The sequence below is a fragment of the Porites lutea genome, chromosome 5 (genome assembly GCF_958299795.1).
Source record: "Porites lutea chromosome 5, jaPorLute2.1, whole genome shotgun sequence".
Lineage (NCBI taxonomy): Eukaryota > Metazoa > Cnidaria > Anthozoa > Scleractinia > Poritidae > Porites > Porites lutea.
In genome coordinates, this window is record NC_133205.1 from 33,759,187 (window position 1) to 33,779,724 (window position 20,538).

General features: G+C 39.7%; 2 protein-coding genes across 2 annotated transcripts in view; one reads left to right on the top strand and one right to left on the bottom strand.

Annotated features, from left to right (window-relative positions):
• Positions 1-20,538, top strand: part of LOC140936502 (uncharacterized) — a 470,324-nt gene that overhangs the window by 234,028 nt on the left and 215,758 nt on the right. The window lies entirely within an intron of this gene.
• LOC140938262 (uncharacterized) lies at positions 2,084-20,531 on the bottom strand. Its single transcript, XM_073387767.1, has 7 exons — positions 18,943-20,531; positions 17,172-17,229; positions 15,274-15,378; positions 10,572-10,736; positions 8,207-8,284; positions 6,060-6,149; positions 2,084-5,724 (listed from the first exon to the last, which is right to left on the bottom strand). Exons 1-7 carry the CDS (start codon positions 20,529-20,531, stop codon positions 4,564-4,566), a joined length of 3,246 nt encoding a protein of 1,081 aa, XP_073243868.1. The 3' UTR covers positions 2,084-4,563.

The window sequence follows — 20,538 nt, forward strand, 5'->3', positions numbered from 1 at the left end:
TCCCTCTACTATCCTTGAGGAAAAATGGGGGACTACTCGTAGTCTATCGCGACTTAGTTGGTAGGCAACTGCGGATACCAAACCGATAGAGAGAAAGATTAATGACCAAAGCCAAATCGCACTCTACTTACGATTCTCGCGCGTTCCGCGCGACAAAATTATTAAGTCGCTTTCCCGCCTCGCTTCGCTCGGAATTAGAAGTTGGAATTTTTCGCCATTTCTCTTTCACTTTCTTACATACAGTTCATTTTATTTGCCGGAAAGTAAGCCTTAGAAATTCAAAGGTTTGATCAATTCACGCTCGCGGGTTCTAGTTTTTTTTAAACTTTGTAGAAGGAACATCTGTGAGCAGGGAATAAGTCAGCACAGAATTTAATTGTCGGCGAATCTCTGTAATCGTCCATGGTTCTGCCAGGGATAAGCTATTGTAGCCGTTGATTCACTCACGGTCTTGCTTGTTTGTGGACTGAGTCTTATTCCCTCAAAGAGAGAGTGTCTGGCAAATTGTTCCTGATCAAAGATTTTTGAAATTGTGTCTGGCAAACTCTCGAAATGTGTTTTAATATACCCAGTTATATGCACCTTAAGACTTCATCTGCGCTTAACGAGTGTCTTTTGGTCCATAACTTTCAAAACAGCTGCTCCCAGAATGTCACTGATAACACGTAACGCAAAAGAGTATCGACGTCAATCGAAGTATGACTGTACAATAAATGTCACAAAATGTACCTGAGCGCTCCCTTCGGGATTTTCTGTTTTACGTCATCCTAACCATCTCTTACTTGCGGGCGCGAACAATAGAAACGTCATCATTACCTGAACTATTCCATGCGGCCCCTGTTCAAGCAAATCGAGATTTTCTTTTCCTGGCATACTGACTATAGGTGCTTTCCATTATACCGGACCGACCGGTCCGAGACCACTAGGACTAACCAAGAGAAAATGGAACCCGTCCGACAGAATTGATTGTTGGGTAATGTGTGACTTCCCAACTTCGTCTTTGAACTTCATGTAGCTTTCCATAAGAAAACGGACTTGTTTTTCCTCCCATCTTTCCAGGGCTTTGGTCGAACTAGTGGAGGTTGTTGGAATGAGCTGTGGATTTTTTCGCACTGACTGTCAAAAGTAGCAAGGGCTGGGGTCACATACTGCTAAGAAAAAAACGCGGGAAAACATCGTCAACATGCGGAGAAGCCAGTAATATATTTGTCTGACAAAAACCAGAAGAAAAAACAAATTGAGAAGTACCTCTATACCTGAGCTTTGTATGTAACAACTGCGCATAAGGAGAAAGTTTACGTCTTGCGTCTGAAGCTTACACACACTGCACTAGTAAACACTTACATCTGAACCATCCGCCATTTTGACTACCTCCAAATCGCAAAGAGAGAAAAATTTACGATAATGAATTACGCAGCCTAACCTTAGCTAGCCTCCTAATCAATTTAAATCTCAGTAATAAGAGGGTTTTGAGGCAGGCTCCTAGTCCTGGTTCAGCTTTATCTCAAATAGCTAGACTATCCGCTTACCGTACAGTGAACGAACCTATCTGAGCCAAGCGAGTTCAACTTTCCATCTATAGATGAAACGGTACGAAAACGGTGACACCAAATATTCAGTCTTTATCATAGTATTTCACTGTTATATTTGCTGCGTAGAAAAATATTTGGTCATTTTTCTGCACCACTGCATTAATATCAACTCCGACAAACAAGTTAGGCTTTGGTTTCACGAGCAAGAACTGGGGACATCTCAGGTGGGTAACTAAGTATTCAAAGTATTTGAGTGGTCATTTCATCCCAAAAAGCGGTGAACCTGTTTAAACCAGGAAATTTCCACCTTTGCGACATTAGATATTTCAGTCACATAGCCCGAAATATAGCTTTCGAGCACGCCCCTCCATTTGAAAATCGAAACAGGAGAAGGGTTATGCAAAGGGAATAACAGTGAAACGAAAAAAAAAAAAAAAACAAAACAAAACAAAAGGTGATGCAAATACATCGATGTGAACAGCAACACTAAACTGACTTTGTTTTAATCATTTTATTAAACAAACTTAAGTTTTTCACATATACCACTGACAATGCCCTTTTACTCCCATATAAAGGAGCTGCGTCACGAAATTTGATAAAATGTGAACAGTGGGAGCTGCCATCAAACTAAGTAAAACATAAAAACAACTGCTCAAACCATTCCAAAAAGAAATATATAACGCGACAAATAAGGCGGCACAGAAAAAAACGAGTTTAGGTTTTTGAAAACTTGTTATCCTAACAGTTTTTCAAAGTTCAATTTTCTTAGTGTTTGTAAGTCTTTAATATAATGCTTGAGAGACGTACTTGTTTGACACGACAGCTGCAATTTGTCATTCACAAGTAATTTCTTACGTCCGTAGCGAACAAGGGGTCAGTTTCTCGAATGTCCCGATAACTTTTCGTGCCCGAAAGCGATTTCATGTTTACCGTGTTTGTATTCAAGATCAACAATTTTGAAAATGACTCAATGAAAGTATCAGTTAACGACGCACAATTGACCGGTTCGTGATCTAGGAACTGTGCTACTATTCAACCGGTTTTCATTTCAAAATTTGCCTTCGGACCCAAAAAGTTACGGTTCATTATACGTTTCTGGGAAACTGCCCACCTACCCCTCCCTTTAAGCCAACATTAACACGTACTTCTCGCTTTGGGCAAAATGTCGGCTTACGGAAGGGGTAGGTGGGAAGTTTCCCAGAAACGTACAATCTCGGGAAACGTGCCCCAGGACGTAAAAGTAGCATTATTGATAAAATAAACTAGTAAGACAGCCGTGACACAACCCCTTTAAGCTACGAAACAACGCACATTAAGACAATGAAAATCACTACTCATTCAAACTATTTCTCCGTTTCCAATTGGCCTTAAACCCCCGGTTTATTTTTCATAACCGGCTGACACTGACCAAATTTTGGAAGATGCAGCAATATACCACCTAGCTACAGTAGCCTAGCTACAGTAGCAAGTTTGGAGTTAAACTCAAGAAAATGACGGAAGTGTTCACGACTATATCTGAAGACGAAATAGCCGAATTTCTGACTGAAACTGAATGGGGAAAAAAACGCAAGAATACGGCAAAAAATGTTGGCTCGAGGGATGTCATCTATCGTTTCGAGGAGTATCTGCAAGACAAAACATCGGATTGTATGCTGAAACCGTGCCGAGAAATAGTCCAGAGTTTGGCAAAAAGTCTACCAGGAGGTGAGGTTGTTAAGAACGTAGGATTAGTTTGAATGAATAATGAAACAATATTGAATTCGGGTTTTGTATGACAAGGAAAATTCATGTAGATCTCGGAGGCTGTTATCCTCGACCTTCAAAATTCTTCACAGTCATACTCAACCTCATTCAATCACTGTTATTATAAAACTAAACTTATTTGTTATTAAGATTTGTTATTTTTGAACAACTTTCCATGAAGTGTTTCTTGCAGACAATTGAAACTCGTTTTCGTTTGTCGTCTACGTTGAACAAAAGGACAAATGCTTGACTATTAACAAAAAGACAAAAAAAAATCATTTCGACGAAGGGTTTTCTTGACTCCGTCTTTCGCAAAGTAAGGTTAGAAAAAAAAAACAGGCGCTCTAATAGGGAGTTTAAGATGCCACGACGGCGACGGCGACAAGAACGTCAAAAAAGCAATAGGTTTCATTCGAAAAACAAAGCTGAGCACGTGCAGCACACTCTTGTGTACATTTCCTCGCTGTCACTGCCAACTATGACGTACAAATACGTCGGCTTCATGTTTTATGTAGGGCGTGAACAAGCGACGACGAGATTTTTTTTCTCTTTCTGATATGATTCTTAGGAATTCAACTCCACAGAAGAGTTCACTTGCATTTGACAAAGTAAGCGAGTTGGAATAATCGCAAGAGAGATCAGAAGCCGCGTATATGAAATCGAAAAGGCTAGTCATGAAAATAACTTCCCCGAGTATTATTGGAAACAACCCGGACTTATCAAAGTTAACTTTGTATGCAATTGACTCCCAGTAACTCAAGCACTTTGTAACTTGGTAATAGTGTAACGCACTGATTTTGGTATTAAGATCCTATTGTTACAATGGGCTCTATACTGTCGAGCACAGCCGGAGAACGAGTTTTTTTAGACACAAAACAAAACTCGTAAATACTAAACACAGTCAAGAGTGTATATAGAGTAAGGAAGTAATCCCCTGTTTAGGTCTTGGCAACAAAAGACACAAAATGGCGGCCAAATCATTTTTTTTTTTTAGTTTCCAATTTTTAGAATGTAGAGCTCATTATTTTCTAAAATTCTACATTTTTAATCAGTTTTGAGATCTTGACTTTTTGGCCTGGTAAATGACGTCACAAATTTAGCCTCAAACGTTTGGTTTTATTCTTACAGTATATCCGTAGTGATTAAAAAAACAAAACTAAAAAACATCAAAATATACAATTGTGTATCCACTCCAAAGATATGATGTTTGGAAAATCAATTTGGTAACATGAATATGGCAGACTGGTTCTCTTTGACTTACTCTTAATCATCTCTTGACAGTGCAACTTTACAAGTCAGTCGTGTCAACTATAATCTTTATAAACATGGTATCATCTCGCACATAAGCGTGATTATTTAATTCAGTTAGAGGGCAAAACATCGTACACCCACTTGCAATGTTTGCTTCCCTCGTCGGTCTCTGAAATGAGGAGCTGTTAGGATCAGGCCTGAACGAATCGATCACGTGTTCACCATTATCTTGATCCAACAACATGAACGTGACCTTCTGACTGAATGGCCAGCTAAGCAACGCGTCATACTGACCGCGCATGACAACAAAGAGCACAGAGATGTGTGTTCCTCGGCCCATGCCATCTCCGTTTAAATAAATGCGGACACACATCTTGAATCCATAGCGACCGGTGTAGAAGCACGGACTATAGAATGATACTTGTTGACCGCTGACTGCCTCGTTTCTCCTGCGTGAAAATTCAGTTATTTTCCACAGCAACTGGCCATCGTAGCTTGAAATCTCCTGTTGCCTGATGTATTCCTCTAAATCAGCCAAAGCGACGTTTCTTAGAGCCAATGTGTGCTCAATAGACTCAATCCTTCTTTCAGCCCTTCTGACGGTCTCCTGGTTATTCTCAACCAGTCGCCTTACATTACCCACATCCCGATTTGCCCGCGCGATTGAACGATTACTTTCAACCAACAGAACCTCGTGGTCAGCGGTCTTATCTTCTAGCCTGGCCAAAGTGACATTTCTATCAGCCAGTGTGTACTCATAAGAGTGCAGAGTCCTGTTAGTCTCTCCAATCGCACGTTCATTTCCTGCCAAAAGCGCCTCGTGTTCGGCAGTCAAATTCTCGAGATTGCTTACCCTTCGTGTTATCTCGTCGTTCAATGAACTGCCAATTGAATTCCGCGACACTTGAGCAGATGCCGAAAGCCTCCGTTCCAAAGACGTGATTCGTTCGCTGTGCTCTCGTGTTCTTTCTTGTAGATCTCTGATCTCTGCTGTACTGGTTTGAATTCGAGCGAGCATGTCAGAAATGATACCGTCATAGTTTTTGAAGATATGCGGGTATCTCGACAGGATTCTTGGATCATCCCTCAAACCTGCTTCCACTTCTCTATTCACCGTAAGGCCAAGACGAAGTAGCAATGTTGTGTGGAAAACATTTTCTCTCTCCAGGTGCTCTTTCTTTTGTCTACTGTTGAGTGCCTGAAAATAAAATAAGCGTTATGCTTCAGAACATTCGCAAGATAAACAATAGGGAAAGGCAATTTAAACCAGTGTTCGCTTACCGGTAGTTCATTCTGGCAGGGGTTAAATTATGATAACGGTTGGGAGATTTCAAATCAGGCTCCAAAGTTGGCCGCCCGGTTAGCTCAGTCGAAAGAACGTCGCTCTCCTGAGCGGAGGTCTTATATGTACAAAACAGAACAGGCTCTTCAAAACACTGAGAAGATCATATCCGATGTGATTAAAAATTCATTTCTAGGATCAGTTAGTGATCTTACCACTCAGCGGCGATTAATTTACATTTGCGCTCATACCTCGGTTCTTGAGCAGCCAATCTGTGCGAATGGACATGGGCCCTGTACAGCATCACAGTCTCCTATAACTGGATCCTGATGATCCCACAACTGAAATAAAAATAATCAAAGTTAATACTGTGGAGAACTCGTGAATGCATTGAATTCTTTTAAAAAAATCCATGCGATAAAATAAAGCATTTAGTCTCGCGAAGCGAGTTTATAATTTTGTCGAAATTTGTATCACGCGCGGTACGCGCGTAAGAACCGGTTTGCCACCGACTGGGGCTAATTTTATTCATTCTCTGTTTACTGTACCTTGGTTGTAGGTTGGCGAATCGCGACATATTTCTGGGGCAAATAACAGCCAGCTGCAGACACAGAGAACACAACAGTGCCCGATTCGACAAGTTGCTGGAAATCCTTACCGTAGAAGATTTAAAAGAAGTCAAGGAAAACGTTGAGAATTGCTTGTAGAATGGAGCGCGTGACCGAAATTTTAAGAGATTGGCATGATGCTTGGTAACCGCCCTAAGATTTCCTTGCCTACTCGTCAAAATGGCGTCGGTAACCGTAAATAGGCCTATTGTAGCTCACAGGACAGGAGCTCATTGTAGTTCATTGTAGGACATTGTAGGTCATTTCTTGTTTTATCAACTACGATTTTACAAGACGAATCGTTCAGTGGTCGCGTGGCCGAGTGTACTACTTAACTACTAGACCAAGTATAAGTTAAGACTGCAGGTTTCCAAATGATCGCTACGATCGTTAGCAACGCCGTAAAATTTTACATATGCTTTTCTGCATGGTTAATGGTAGTGAATTCAAACGTGAGGTCAGTAGAGAAAATTTTCTGAAACTAAGTTACGTGAATTTTGTATAAATGTCTTCAAAGGCATTATTTCACTCAAAGTCTGGAAGATTTTTCAATCTGACCAAATACAACATTTATTTCTCATTACATGCCTGCAGGGATCCAGATTCGAGTTTGAAAGTAATAGAGGCAACGACTAGCGGATCGGTGTATGACATTTACCGACCGCAGACTGCAGACCGCATACCACAGACTGTAGACTGCAAGACTGTCGTCAACAACATAAACTCGTTTCCCAGCTTCTAACAAAGTGAGAAAGTAGCCTAGAAACGAGGTTGATGTTTCCCACTCCAAATCGCAGAATAATGTCTGCGACCGCCAATATGAAATATTTATGTTTTTCAAAAGTGTCAAATATCCTGAATCCATCCTAGTTGTTTTGGAACTTACTCGCATCTAAAAACATTCTTTACAGAAGACCACTATTTAGACAGGTAATACTTGGCGTGGCTACTTATCATTATCAAACAACAATGCAAACGAACACAACATTGTTAGCCAACAACTCCCAACATTATTGGATGTTACATGTTGCGTTCGTTTGCACACCCTGTTGCATTTTGTTGCATGTTGGGAGTTCTTGCGCAAAGTTTTCAACCGGTCAAACTTTTAACTAAGTCCAAATGGACGCAACACAGTAATGTTGGGAGTTGTTGGCCAACAATGTTGCGTCCGTTTGCACGTAGCCTAAGCCAGTAAAAAGAGGGAGAAAGAATCCCACTGAAATCTGATGTCAACAAAGTCAACACAATTATATTGATACGAGTCGATTTTAAACAAGTCAAAGAAGAACAGCCAACAGTATCTTGAAGATAAGGCCAATGTAAGCGTGCGCAGGCAATATCAACCTTGTTCCCAGGCTACTTTTTAACTTTAACCTTACTTAGGATATTTTCGGGGTCTTATTATTTACACTCTGCATAATCAGTTTTCAGTCTGCAGTCTGCAATCTACAGTCTGCAAACATCATACACCGCTAATGAATCCACCTTTTGAAACAATCAATTCATTTTTATAGAGTATGTGGAAGTCTGCTCCACCTGACAACACTGTAAGGATGGTTTCAAATTAGTCACATGGATCGGTAGATCGATGGACTTTATCAACGTTTAGCGATCATAAACCGGATTTCGTCGATTTTCCTAAAGTTTGACAGAATGAGTACTAATTGTTCTAAAACGAAATGGTCGTTGTGCATATCTACACAATTTAAGCATCTGCAAAAAAATAGGGCTATCACCAAAGTTGTAACTGAACACTGATGTATAATACTTTTAATTTCTGGGCCACTTACCTCCGCACGTGGGATGTCATCTTTATTGCACTTTTCACATTTAACTGGGTACGCTGGACATTCCTCTTCTTGGTGCAGCTGCATGAATTAGAAAAAAAAAATAGTAAGCACTAGTTTGAAACACTTCCCTATTTAAAGCTACTTTGAAGAGTAACATTTCACGAACACCAGCAGCTGAACATGCAATGTCACAAGTCTGGTCGTTTCGATACAAGTCGCAATTGATACGAACTCTGGCAGTTAAATTGCAAAAAAATTTTGATAACAGAGTGAAACCTGCATTAAGCGGACACCCTCGGGGAATGCTGTAGTGTCCGCTTAATACAGGGTGTCCACCTAATACAGGTTTCAATAAATAACGTCATAATGGAGGTGTCAAATGCCATTCAAATGAACAGTGGAAACGTTTAGAATACTCCCACAGACTATGACGGTATATGTTTGCATGAGTTTCTTTTTCAAAGTGGACCAATTGATCACAGTACCATAGATTGCAACTCAAATTTGAAGAAATAAGATGAGTGAAAAAAGCTCTATACAAACAAAACGAAATAGAAAATAATACTGGCAAACTAATCAAATAAGTTCGTCAAGTCACATTTTTTAATGTAAAAATGGAAAAATTTGTGGGTGGCAATTCGAGGTAATCTTTCGCATTTCCCGTGTCTGGCATGTTGGGTGGTGGAATTTAATTACAAGTGTCCGTTTAATACAGGTTGGCAACAATAGAAATGACCATTTCAGGTACTTTTTAGGTGTCCGCGTTCGCTTAATAGAGGTGTCCGCTTGATAAAGGTTTCATTTAAAGTAAATAAGGGAAATAAATTTGGGGACTTCGGCTACTGTCCGCTTAACAGAGGGTGTCCGCTTAACTCGGTGTCCGCTTAATACAGGTTTCACTGTAATAATAACTTTAGGTTTGTGTCAATGTGTTTAGCTTAACAGTTAGCTAATTGGGGACACTTACCAAGTACTGGCGCTAATCTATTACATGATTTTTAAATTAATGATCTTACCTAAAACCTAAAACTATATACAAATGAGCACGAGGGTCCAAACCGCATAATTTATATGTTTCTTGAATGCTTTGAACACTTCAAGTCAGTTTTAGCGTGAATAAGAAAAACATTTTGGGTGAATATTCTTCGTTCTTTGAGCCAAGTACGTGAGACTATTTACAACTCGACTGAATAAACCTGTATGGACGTGAATTTGTGTCGAAACCACCAGTAACCAGTCAAGACCTTCAACACAGGTTTTCAGATCCCCCAGATCTCTCACAGTTATTCTGACCACCCTGCTCTTTTTAACATAAATAAATCCTTATCCTTATTTTTGGATATTAACTAGATTTTTTCTTTTCGTTTTGATAGGGACAGAGAGGAATTTGAGGCCAATATAACCACATAGAATCAACAATGTTGGCGATGACCACTCGCTGATCTCAGCCATACATGGCCATAAAAGATACTGAAAAGGAATCAGGACTTGAAAAGAGCCCTGTCCAGTGCAGCCCGAGACGAGTAGATTTTCTTGCTGGGAAAGGCATAACTGCCCAATGAACAGGGGTGCAGGAAAGTCATCCTCTAACAAAGTCATCAAAAGAGACAAGCAAGAAGTGGCCCTGGGCAAGCAAAAAGTGAGAACTACTTGCCCAAAGGTCAAGCTGGAATAGGCCTTTTTCAAAATACCATAATACTCTTTGATGTCCCTCCAAAACTTTGCATAAGCACTGTTTTCAACTTCTCTTATTGTATGTCCCAAGAGAAATTGAAAACAATGCTTGTGCAAAGTTTTGGCGGGACAAAAGAGAGTATTATGGTATTCAATGGTATTTTTTCCAAGCCCTGAGCAAGGCCAGCTGTAGTGTTAACTTTTACATAGTGACTAACTGCTTTTACACTCACAAAATGAATAGGCACTTTCCAAGTCTTATCAATTTAAAAGGCTTGAGGCTGCTGTGATACTACAGATATTTGGTAAACTATACTTTACAAAATTGTGGAGGCCAGTTGTTCAGATAAGGAACTCCACAACCAACCCAGAATAAAGATAATTAAAGGAAAAAGTATTATGTAAGTATCTGCAACTGCAAAGGGTTAAGGGGTTTTAAGCAGTTTAGTCTCAGATAGGAGAGGGATTTTGGGTACGTGTCCTAGAGAAGGGTAGCAGAGTTGCAGTTCAACATGGTCCCAGCAGCACACTTCCACCCCAAAATTCCCGAAGTATGACTGTCCCCCAGGCTGGTCATAAGTTGCCTTTTAAACACCTGTAAGGTGCCTGCTTTCCTTAAATGTACATTAATCTTACTCTAGATGTCCCTGCATCATGCCCTTGGAAAGCAAATTTGAAAAACCTATATTACCTTCTTTTTGTTTAGGCTGACTAGTTCTTTACAGAATCCACAAGTTTCAGGTCTACACATGCATTCAGTTTCCAGGTGCTGGTAAAGATCACATTTTTTCACCAACATGCCACATTCTGGATTTTCACAGTGAATTTTGACAAACTCACAGCTGTTGAGATGGGCCTAAATGAAGGAGTAAAAAAACTTTAATTGAGCGACCACAAAAATAAAATTAACAAGTGATTGGTTCTTTGTTATATATCTCTATAAAGTCTATATATATATATAAAACAAATAAATGCATAAATAACGATTTTGAGGTAGCACTTCCACTTAGTGGTTCTTCATCTACCTTATTCCGGGTTGAATTGGAATTTGGAAATGTTGGTTTTTGAGAAGAGGGGAAAACTGGAGAACCCGGATAAAAAACCTCTCGGAGCAAACGAGACAACCAACAACAAATTCAACCCACTTATGGTGAGGGGCCACATCGGTGGGAGGCGAGACCTCTGTTTCTCCCCATGTTTCAGACAAAGCATGAGGTCATCAAGATGGCTGGATATTAGCCAATTTTTTTTTGGCATATTGATAGACGAAGTTGAGGTCAATAAAAGCGAAAAAAAGAATGAGGCTAATATTGTGTGGTTCCAGAAAATATCCATACCCCCCCCCCACGGAAGGGATTTGCCGAATGACCCCCCCTCCCCTCTGGATTTTCCAAAATCGGCCCCCAAAATTTACCCCCTCCCCCCATCCCCTCCGAAATTTCCAAAATTTTCGCACACCCCCTGGAAATTTTGCTATCTCTAATTGAAGTGAACAAAGAAGTAGTTTCGTTCACTAGGATGCCACAAATTGTGAGTTTCATGTATTTTCTGTTGAATTGTATAACAGATAAGCGAATTCCTTATGCGAACTCCTTATGCGCTCAAGTCACAGACAAATTTTGTGTTCATGTAATTTATGTTGAATTCAACAATTCTGCAAATGAAATGCAAGGTCGCGTAGCAAACATAACTGTACTACGTCAAGAAGAAAGCAACACTTGAAGAAGTATTATTTTAAAAAGAGATCAGGACAAGACAGTGTGAGTATCGAATTTCGTTCAACCAAATTTGGACATTTGAGTTTGAGGTAAAACTGCGGGTCGCCGATTTCATTGATAAGAAAATTGTCACGCAAAGTTTAACGTGGTGGAAAAGACTCGTCTAACTTCTTTGTCATAGAGAAACACTCAAGAGAAGAAGAAATGCAACCAATTAAAAAAATATATTTTTCGTGTTTTGTGTTCTCGACATGCAAGGAAAATGAAGTTTCGTTCCGCTGGCTCATAAACTACAAAAGCGTAAAAGATAAAAAAGATTATTTTCGGGAAACTTGTTGGAAAAAACTTAAGTGTTGACTAAAACGTATGTCGATACTGTCGATAATCGACTGATAATATGAAAGCAAAGATGGCTACAAAAGAGCAGAGATGCGTAACTATTCATATATGATACGTTTGTAATATGATGATAAATAAAATTCGTAACGTACGTGACCTGGAGAATAACAGCTTGTTCGCACGAGTGCCTAGCGACGAAATAGACTACGAGTAGTCCCCCATTTTTCATCAGGGGAGAGTAGAGCGAGCGAAACGCGAGCGCGCGTGAAAATCACCCCACGCGAGAAAAGGCGACACGCGGCGGGGAGAGAGCAAAATTTTTCGTTCAAACGGATGACAATTTTTTTTGAACGGATACCCCAAGCCGTTAAAACGGATACCAAATCCGTTCGAAAACGGCAAACCGTAAGGAACGTTTTCGCGTGAAAGGTCACGCCAAGGGACTAACAAAATATGTTCGTTATGTCCATTAATCCATAGGTTTAGTAGCTCTTTAACTTTCGTCGTGTTTTATATGTTCGCAAATAAATTGTCCTAGTAAATTTTTGTGTTTTTTCTTTGTTACTCTCTTACGCGTCACGAGAACCCTCTGGAAATATTTCCCGATGGTGACCCCCCTCCCCACTGGAAAATTAGGCAAATTGACCCCCCCTCCGCCCTGGAAAATCCAATCCCTTCCGTGGGGGGGGGGGGGAGGGGGGGTATGGATATTTTCTGGAACCACACATTCAGCCATCTTTTCCTCATGCTTGTGGTCTGAAACATAATAAATGAGGTTTTATTATGGCCAAAAAGAGATCTTTTACTTGCGGGAACCATGCAGAAAATTCCAAGCGGGCAAGATGAGCCCATCTTGCCTGCTCAAGTAGCGCTTATATTGATACAAATAGTTATGGTGAGTCTTGAGACTCATTTTGTGAAAAATCATGAGTCCCAGTGCAGAACCAATGAGTCCCAGTTCAAAAAACAATAGGGCCATTTATACGAGGAAAAATAAGACGCGAACTGTACCATTTATACGAGCATGTCTTATCTAATACGACGCGTCTTAGCTAAGCTGCGTCTTATTTGAGACGAATTGTGCCGTTTAAACGGAAAGTTCGCGTCTTATGTAAGACGCGTCTTATTTTTCCTCGTATAAATGGCCCTAATGAGTCCTAAATTGAAAATGCCTAAGCCTTTATGTATCCAGACAGTTAATCTGAAGACAGACTCCTAAACTCTGTACTACAGTATACTGAAATTAACATTTAGAGTCCTTCTATCTTAAAGCACAGTCAAGGCTAAAAGAAATATATCTAGTTTAACAACAGCCATAATAACTGCTACAGAAATCACATGAACAGGATATTCTACAAAAACACATCTTCAGATTACTCAACCGCTCTTTGTGTCCTATGGGATGTATGCCATGACTTATTTTGCGTCTTCGGTTATTTGTATGTGTCAGGGACGCAGGACGCAGTTGTAACAAAATCACCAAGTAGTCAACCAGAATAGAGATTTGCTTAATCTACAAGTAGCCCGCTTGTGGATTTAGCCTTAAAATAAAATGACTAAAGGCCTGTGGTTTGAGTCTTACACAAATAATTTAAAAAAACTTGATGCCTATAAAAGTGCTCATGAAGAGAAGGAAACATAGTATCATTACCTTCTCTATAAATAGGCATATAATATTATGGTTAGTTCACACAGGTCTTTTGTTTTAGACCCCCTCTCATCTTTTAGGGTATTTTTTGGCCCTACTCTTGTTTTCCACCTCTACTGATCTTCAATAGAGGGTGTGGAATTTTCCTGACGCTTCTGCTTTGTAATACAGTAAAAACCTCTCTTAAACGGACCCCCAATTAATTGAACACCCTCTATTAAGCAGACACTAATAAAGCCGGGTCCCAAAAAAAACGTCTTATATTTCCCTTTATAACAAACCACTATTCAGCGGCCACCTCTATTAAGCGGATGTGGACACTAAAATAATTAACAATAAATGAATGAGGCTGAGTATCTTATGAAGAATTATGGAGATCGCAAGCCCTTGGATTTAAAATCCCATGGATAACAATTTTTTGGTTCCACGCCCAGAGATCATGGGAAACTATATTGGTAACAATTTTTTTTTGAGCATCTTATGAAGAATTATGGAGATCGCAAGCCCTTGGATTTAAAATCCCATGGATAACAATTTTTCGGTTCCACGCCAAGAGATCATGAGAAACTATATTGGTAACATTTTTTTGGTTCCGTGAAAATTCATAGGAGACACTTTTATTTCTTTTAATGTACAGAAACAGTTTTCTGGAAACATGTTGTTAAACATACTTTAAAATGAAAGAACATCAGTGTGTACTGTTATTTACAAAAAACTTCAATGTCTATTATTAAAATGTCAGAAGAAGGTCAATTATTTATGTGTTAAATAAGTGTGGACTAAAGTGTCAAAAACTCAAGACTCCTCTTCGATCCAACTAAAGGAGTAAGTATACTCACTTGAAACGTTCACTACAGATCTTGTCTTTTCATAAAGAGATTCAGGCCTCATCATCAGTTTCACAATGAAATTGTCACTTTAAAGACTACATTCTAATTGTTTTTAAACTTTTGGAGTCATATGTTGTTTTTTCTTGGCACTGGAAGCCATAACAATCGCTGCTGGGGAACAGTAAAACATCTTTCACAAGTGAGTCATCAGTAAAATGCAATGCATTTTGGGAACGATTCAAGATGGTGCACAATAGAAAAACGGTAACGTGTTTTTTTTTAAATTTCGTTTATAGACCAGCTGAGTCAAAGAATCCAAGTGGAAAAATACTATATTTTTGTATTTTGATCCCTCAGTCTAAAAATATGAGGACATGTCACTGGGAAACTATTTTTTGGTTTTTAAGATCATGGTAATGACATGATACCGGAAATGATCATTACCGTGAAATCCTAGGGCTTGAGATCGAGGAGGGTGTTATCCGCCGAGGCCGTAGGCAGAGGCAGATAACACCCTCTGAGATCTCAAAATTCTTCATATGATACGAAAGCCGACTTTGATAATTGTTAATTATATATTTTAGTGTCCGCATCCGCTTAATAGAGATCTCCGCTGAATAGGGGTTCGTTATAAAGGGAAATATAAGACACCTTACAAACCTCTAATATGTGGACACCCTCTAGACACAGAAACTTGGGAAGTTCTTGAAGGAGTCCGCTTAATAGAGGTTTCACTGTAAACAAATCTCAGAATTGACAGGGCTATATTATTAGCCACGATCTGCGTAATAACATTATTGATATACTTTGGCTCTAAAGTTTTTTCAAGAATTTTGTTTCCATTTGATCACACTTTACCTCCAAGTGTCTGACTTCCCCTTTCCACTGGCATCCTTCATCCATTAATGTGCAGTTGACAACAAAAGCTTGTATTTCACGACGCATGAAATTATCAGGAAAAACCTAAAAACAATGAATTTTATGTGGTTGAGAGATTGAGTAGAGCTACTCTTAGAACTAAAAACCAAAATAATAATCAATGATACTGCAGTTAACAATGCATTAAGCATTTCAGCCAAAACGTTAAACACTTATTATGACCCTATTCACTCTGTGGACAAAATACCATTAATTTGCATGTTACCATTAAACAGAACATTGAGTCTATATGGCCACTGTACAAATTGCATAGTTTTTTTACATATATATATAAGTAGCCATTGAAGACTGACTCTCTTACAACAGAACATTAGTTCTTCAAATTTACCAGACACTTTCAAATCTCAAGTGTTTATACCAGGCTATGCAAACACAAACAAAAGCAATTTTTTTTTACTAGCACTGATTAAAAGATAAAATCTATCTCGTCGCTACTGTACCATACAGTTTCATATGTTTAGTAATCACCTCTCATTTGGAAAATGGATGTTATCAAAATACATTTTAATTTGTATGGGGATTGTCAAATTTTCAGCTCAAATAAAACTTTTTTCAAATTTGTGCTTTCAAGTGATTAGCGAGTGCACACAGCAAAATATCTGGACATCACAACTACTTTTTCAAAATATACTCTTACACACCTCTTAACCAATCAGGGTGTGTGTACTATCTGTTTTAATATATAGATTTATTTAGCCAGGGCTAAAAGCGAAGAAAAAATTAAATCCTGTAATGCTAAACAGGGACGACAATGAAAATGGCTTCAAGACTAACAGATCTAATTAGCAAAAAAAAACAATTGCACGTGCAGCACACTTTTCCTCCTAATTAGCAAAAAAGAAATTTGCATGTGCAGCATACTTTTTTGTCTTTCCCTTGCCGTCGTTTTGCATGACTACAACGCTGTTAATTGTACAACCAAAATGTCACACTTCCTAGTTACACATTATTTTTATGGAGGAATGATTCCTCCATAAAAATTTATTGTCATATGTGCTTACCCATGCCAATATTTTGTTTCCTGTGTTCATGTTGGCTTTTATTTTTCACTGCCGCTCATTTTCACCTTGCTGGCTGCTAGCATTTCTCATTTTCTCACCACCTCTTTGAATTTTCATGTTTTTCTTCCTACGAATTCCGTCTCTTTTGTTTTCAATAATTTGATCGCTCTAGCTCTTTCTCTTTTATCCACGTTGGTGTAAACATAAAAAATAACGCCAAAAAAGACACGACTTTGTTGTTGTTTTTTCTTTCTAAAAGTCCAGGCAGCCATGTGATTTCCTTCCAAATAAAACCTTGAGTTGCAATTGGGTTGCCATATCTGTTGATTGAGTTACTTTACACTGGTATGAATGTGGTGCGGACGGACGGTCGCTCGCTCACTTGCTCGGTGTATGGTCACGTGATTACCAAATTTTCTCAGATGGGTAGATTACCACATTTTCTTTGGTATGGGGTTCCACTATAAGTCCATTGTCCCCATGTGGACCACCTTCAAAGCTCTCCAATGCGCATGTGCAGATGTATAAAATTTATGACTGATTCCAAATTTAACAATATTGATAAACTCTCAGAAATTTCATAACCAAATATCAGTCAGGAATCAAAGTTCTAGATCAATCTAAATGAGCCAAACAGTTTTTGATATAATCAAGATATAAACCTTAAAGCAACTGTCAACCAATACAATACTGCCTCAGATGGTGCTAAGTTCATTTACTATCCTCAGTAATACATGATGATTAATTGATTACAATATTTGTATTAAATTAAAGATTTATGGACCTTATGAATACTTAACAGCCACTCTAACTTACTTCATTTTCATTCACTTCCACATCATCCTGTAAACAAATCATTCTGCGACTTTCGGTTCTGCAAAATATGGAAGATAAACATATTATTAACTAATATTTATTTGGTAAACTATTGAAAGATGACAATTGCCCAGATTGCCATAATGTCAATCACCTCCCCTGTCAGCAGACTTGTCAGACTTGCCAGTGCAGCCCCAGCATTGGGAAATAGGATTGACTCATAGACAATAAATTATGGTGCTATTGACTCACCATTAAGGAAGCTTACTGAATTCTAACTTTATAGCATGTCAAATGCTAAGCCTTCATATTTTTCAGCTTAGTTTGTCACTGTCTTTGGAAAATGTATGTGACTCCTGGCGCATGTATCAAACTGGGTTTAGTTCAACGGCCGTTGTGCCACAAAGTAAATTTACCAAGTTGTGTAGCTCGGCGGCCATTGTGTAAGTTCGTAACAAGTTGTGTAGCTCAGCAGTCGCAGTGCCGCAAAGTAAATCTACCGAGACATGAAGCTCTGCGGCGCCACTTGATCATGACTTGTGATATTTTCGGCACAGGAAAAACGAACACTTCAACTCTATGTTATTTATCGGGAATTTTCACTCTCGAGTCACTGAAATCAACACGCTCGACCAAATTACTGGAAAAGTTATTGACCTGAGCTGCACACACATTCCACTGAAGGCTTTGATTGGGTTAGTGCGAAGTTTGAATTCAGATGTGAAAGCTTTTAAAACAGTAAATTCAATGTAACTCATTTTGTCAACAAGTTGATGATTGGATGCTCTTAAAAATAACAGAGAAAATTATCCGACGAAATGTTTATGAAGAAAGAAAAAGAATCCCGAGTTAAGCACTAATTGGCCTTTGAGCAACTGCGCCCCGTAACTTGCACCAGTAAAACAAAATGTTCTATTTCCATGCCCGACGCACTCTGGCCAATGTCTCCTATGATTACAAGCACTTGACACTGAGCCATACGATATCTTTTCAAAACCTTATAATGATACACAGTTAAATAGAGGTTTCGCTGTAAGCAACCCTTACGTTCAAAATATGGCATAATCATATTTATCGCAACCACCCTTCCCCCTCAACTGCTACCTGTACTGTACGCCTAACAAACATATCGAACCCACTCTCCTGAGCTCCGATTACTCCTAGTATTATAATGAAAGATGTAGGCTGTGATAACACAGTGAACCACACGTTCAAGCGGTTACTGAACAGACATTTCAATCCCTATCAAGTGCCCCGAAGGTACAAACGAAACTGAATATATAATGAGTCTAGCAGCACCTGCAAATGAAATGCAACACAGGGCGTGAAAATTACAATATTATAACACCCACCATTTTATAGAGAAATAAGAAAACAACTTAACGGAAAAAAAAACGTGAAACCAAAACAAACGACTAAGCACATATTCATGAAATTCAGTTCTTTGGAAAGAGTTCTTAGGCTTAAGTAAGCAGATAGTCCTGTAGACGCTTGGACGGCTGACGGATGCGCGTGGACCTTCTCCGTGCCTGTAAAGGATTGGGTGTAAAGGACGCGGCTGGTCGAATGTTTCCAAGCGTGTATCTGGGGGTGCCTGTTCGCGTGTATCTTCGCGTGTCTCTGTGAATAACTGCTTGTGCGCCTCTATGACGTCGTCATCTTCAACTTTGATAGGCGTTTCATTGGACTTGCATAGCTCAACACGATTTCGTCGAAGGAGTCCTTGAGGCAGCTCAACCTCATAAGATCTTTTGTTAATGCGACTCTTTACGACACCCTTTTGCCACTCTTTTCTTCCCGCGCGCGAGGGCTCAACTTGCACGGTATCTCCGGGCTCCAAGGGCTGGAGGTCTCGTGCACCTCTGTTGTAGTTCTTGGCTTGTTGCGATGAAGCTTGGTATGTGTCACGTCCTCGTCTGAAACAAATGGCTTTAATAATGCAGCAGTCATCGGGAGGAGACTTCTTGTCCTTCTGCTAAATAGCCACTGTGCCGGGCTGATTTGCATACTCGCAGGCGGTGTGTTTCTTTGGTCCAGTAACGCAAGAAACGTGTCTGAACCATTCTTGCTGCACTTTAACAGAATTTTCTTCGCTTGCTTAACAGCGCTCTCAGCCTTTCCATTCGACTGACTATGATGCGGACTGCTGGTTCTGTGCTCAAAATCCCACTCTTTAGAGAATTTCAGGAAATCGCACAAGGCGAACTGTGGCCTGTTATCAGTAACGAGTTGCTCGGGAATGCCATGTCTCGCGAAATGACCTTTAAGCTTCTTGATGACGTAGACAGAGGATGTACTTCTCAGATGGTCGAGCTCGAAGAAATCGCTAAAATAGTCCACAGTCACAAGGTAACTTTTTCCATTTAACTCAAATAGGTCTGCTGCGACGAACTGCCACGGCTGACTAGGTGCTTCGTGGCTGGTGAGTGTTTCCTTCCTTTGACCCTGTTCGTACTCTCTGCAGGCTTCACATGTTGACACATAGTTATTGATATCTCCTGTCATCCCAGGCCAATAAAGACACTCACATGCTCTGTTAAGGCAACCATTAACTCCAAGGTGCAAATTGTGAATACTTTTTAGGAGACCACTCCTAGCAGCCTTGGGTACCACTACCCTTTCTCCCTTAAAAATCAGACCATCCTGAACGGACAGCTCATCTCTCATATTGAAGTAAGGAGAGGCTAGAAGCAGCAGGGTACTCTTATTTTCAGGCCAGCCATGCTGAATCACTGCCTTCAGAACTTGAAGCGATTCATCCTGATCTGTCTCCCGCTGAATTTGCAGTAGCCTGGCTTCAGATATTGGCAAGTAATTTATCATGTTGGTTGTTTCAAACTCTGACTCAATCTGCGCACCTGAGGGAAGATAAGCTCTACAAAGAGTGTCCGCTAAGAACATTCTGCTTCCCCTCTCGTACTGTACCATGAAATCGTACTTTTGCAAATGGATCAACATTCCTTGCAACCTTTTAGGAGCCCGATGAAGTGGTTTCACGAAAATTGACTCAAGTGGCTCATGATCAGTATGGACAACAGTTCTTCTACCAAAGGTAAAGTCATTAAACTTCTCTACTGAAAACATGATTGCCAACATCTCCTTTTCAATCTGCGCATAGCGAGATTCTGTCTCTGTTAAGGCTCTACTAGCGTACGCGATTGGGTGACCATTCTGCATTAAAGCTGCACCTAAACCACTCTGGCTGCTATCACACTGGATCTCAAGCACTTCAGTGGGCTTGTAGTAGGCTAGAACGGGTGCTGATGCAATCAATGTCTCGACATCATTCCAAGCCTTCTCTTGCAAATCATCCCAACACCATGCTGCATCTTTATGGGTAAGATCTCGTAGAGGCTTCATCACATCA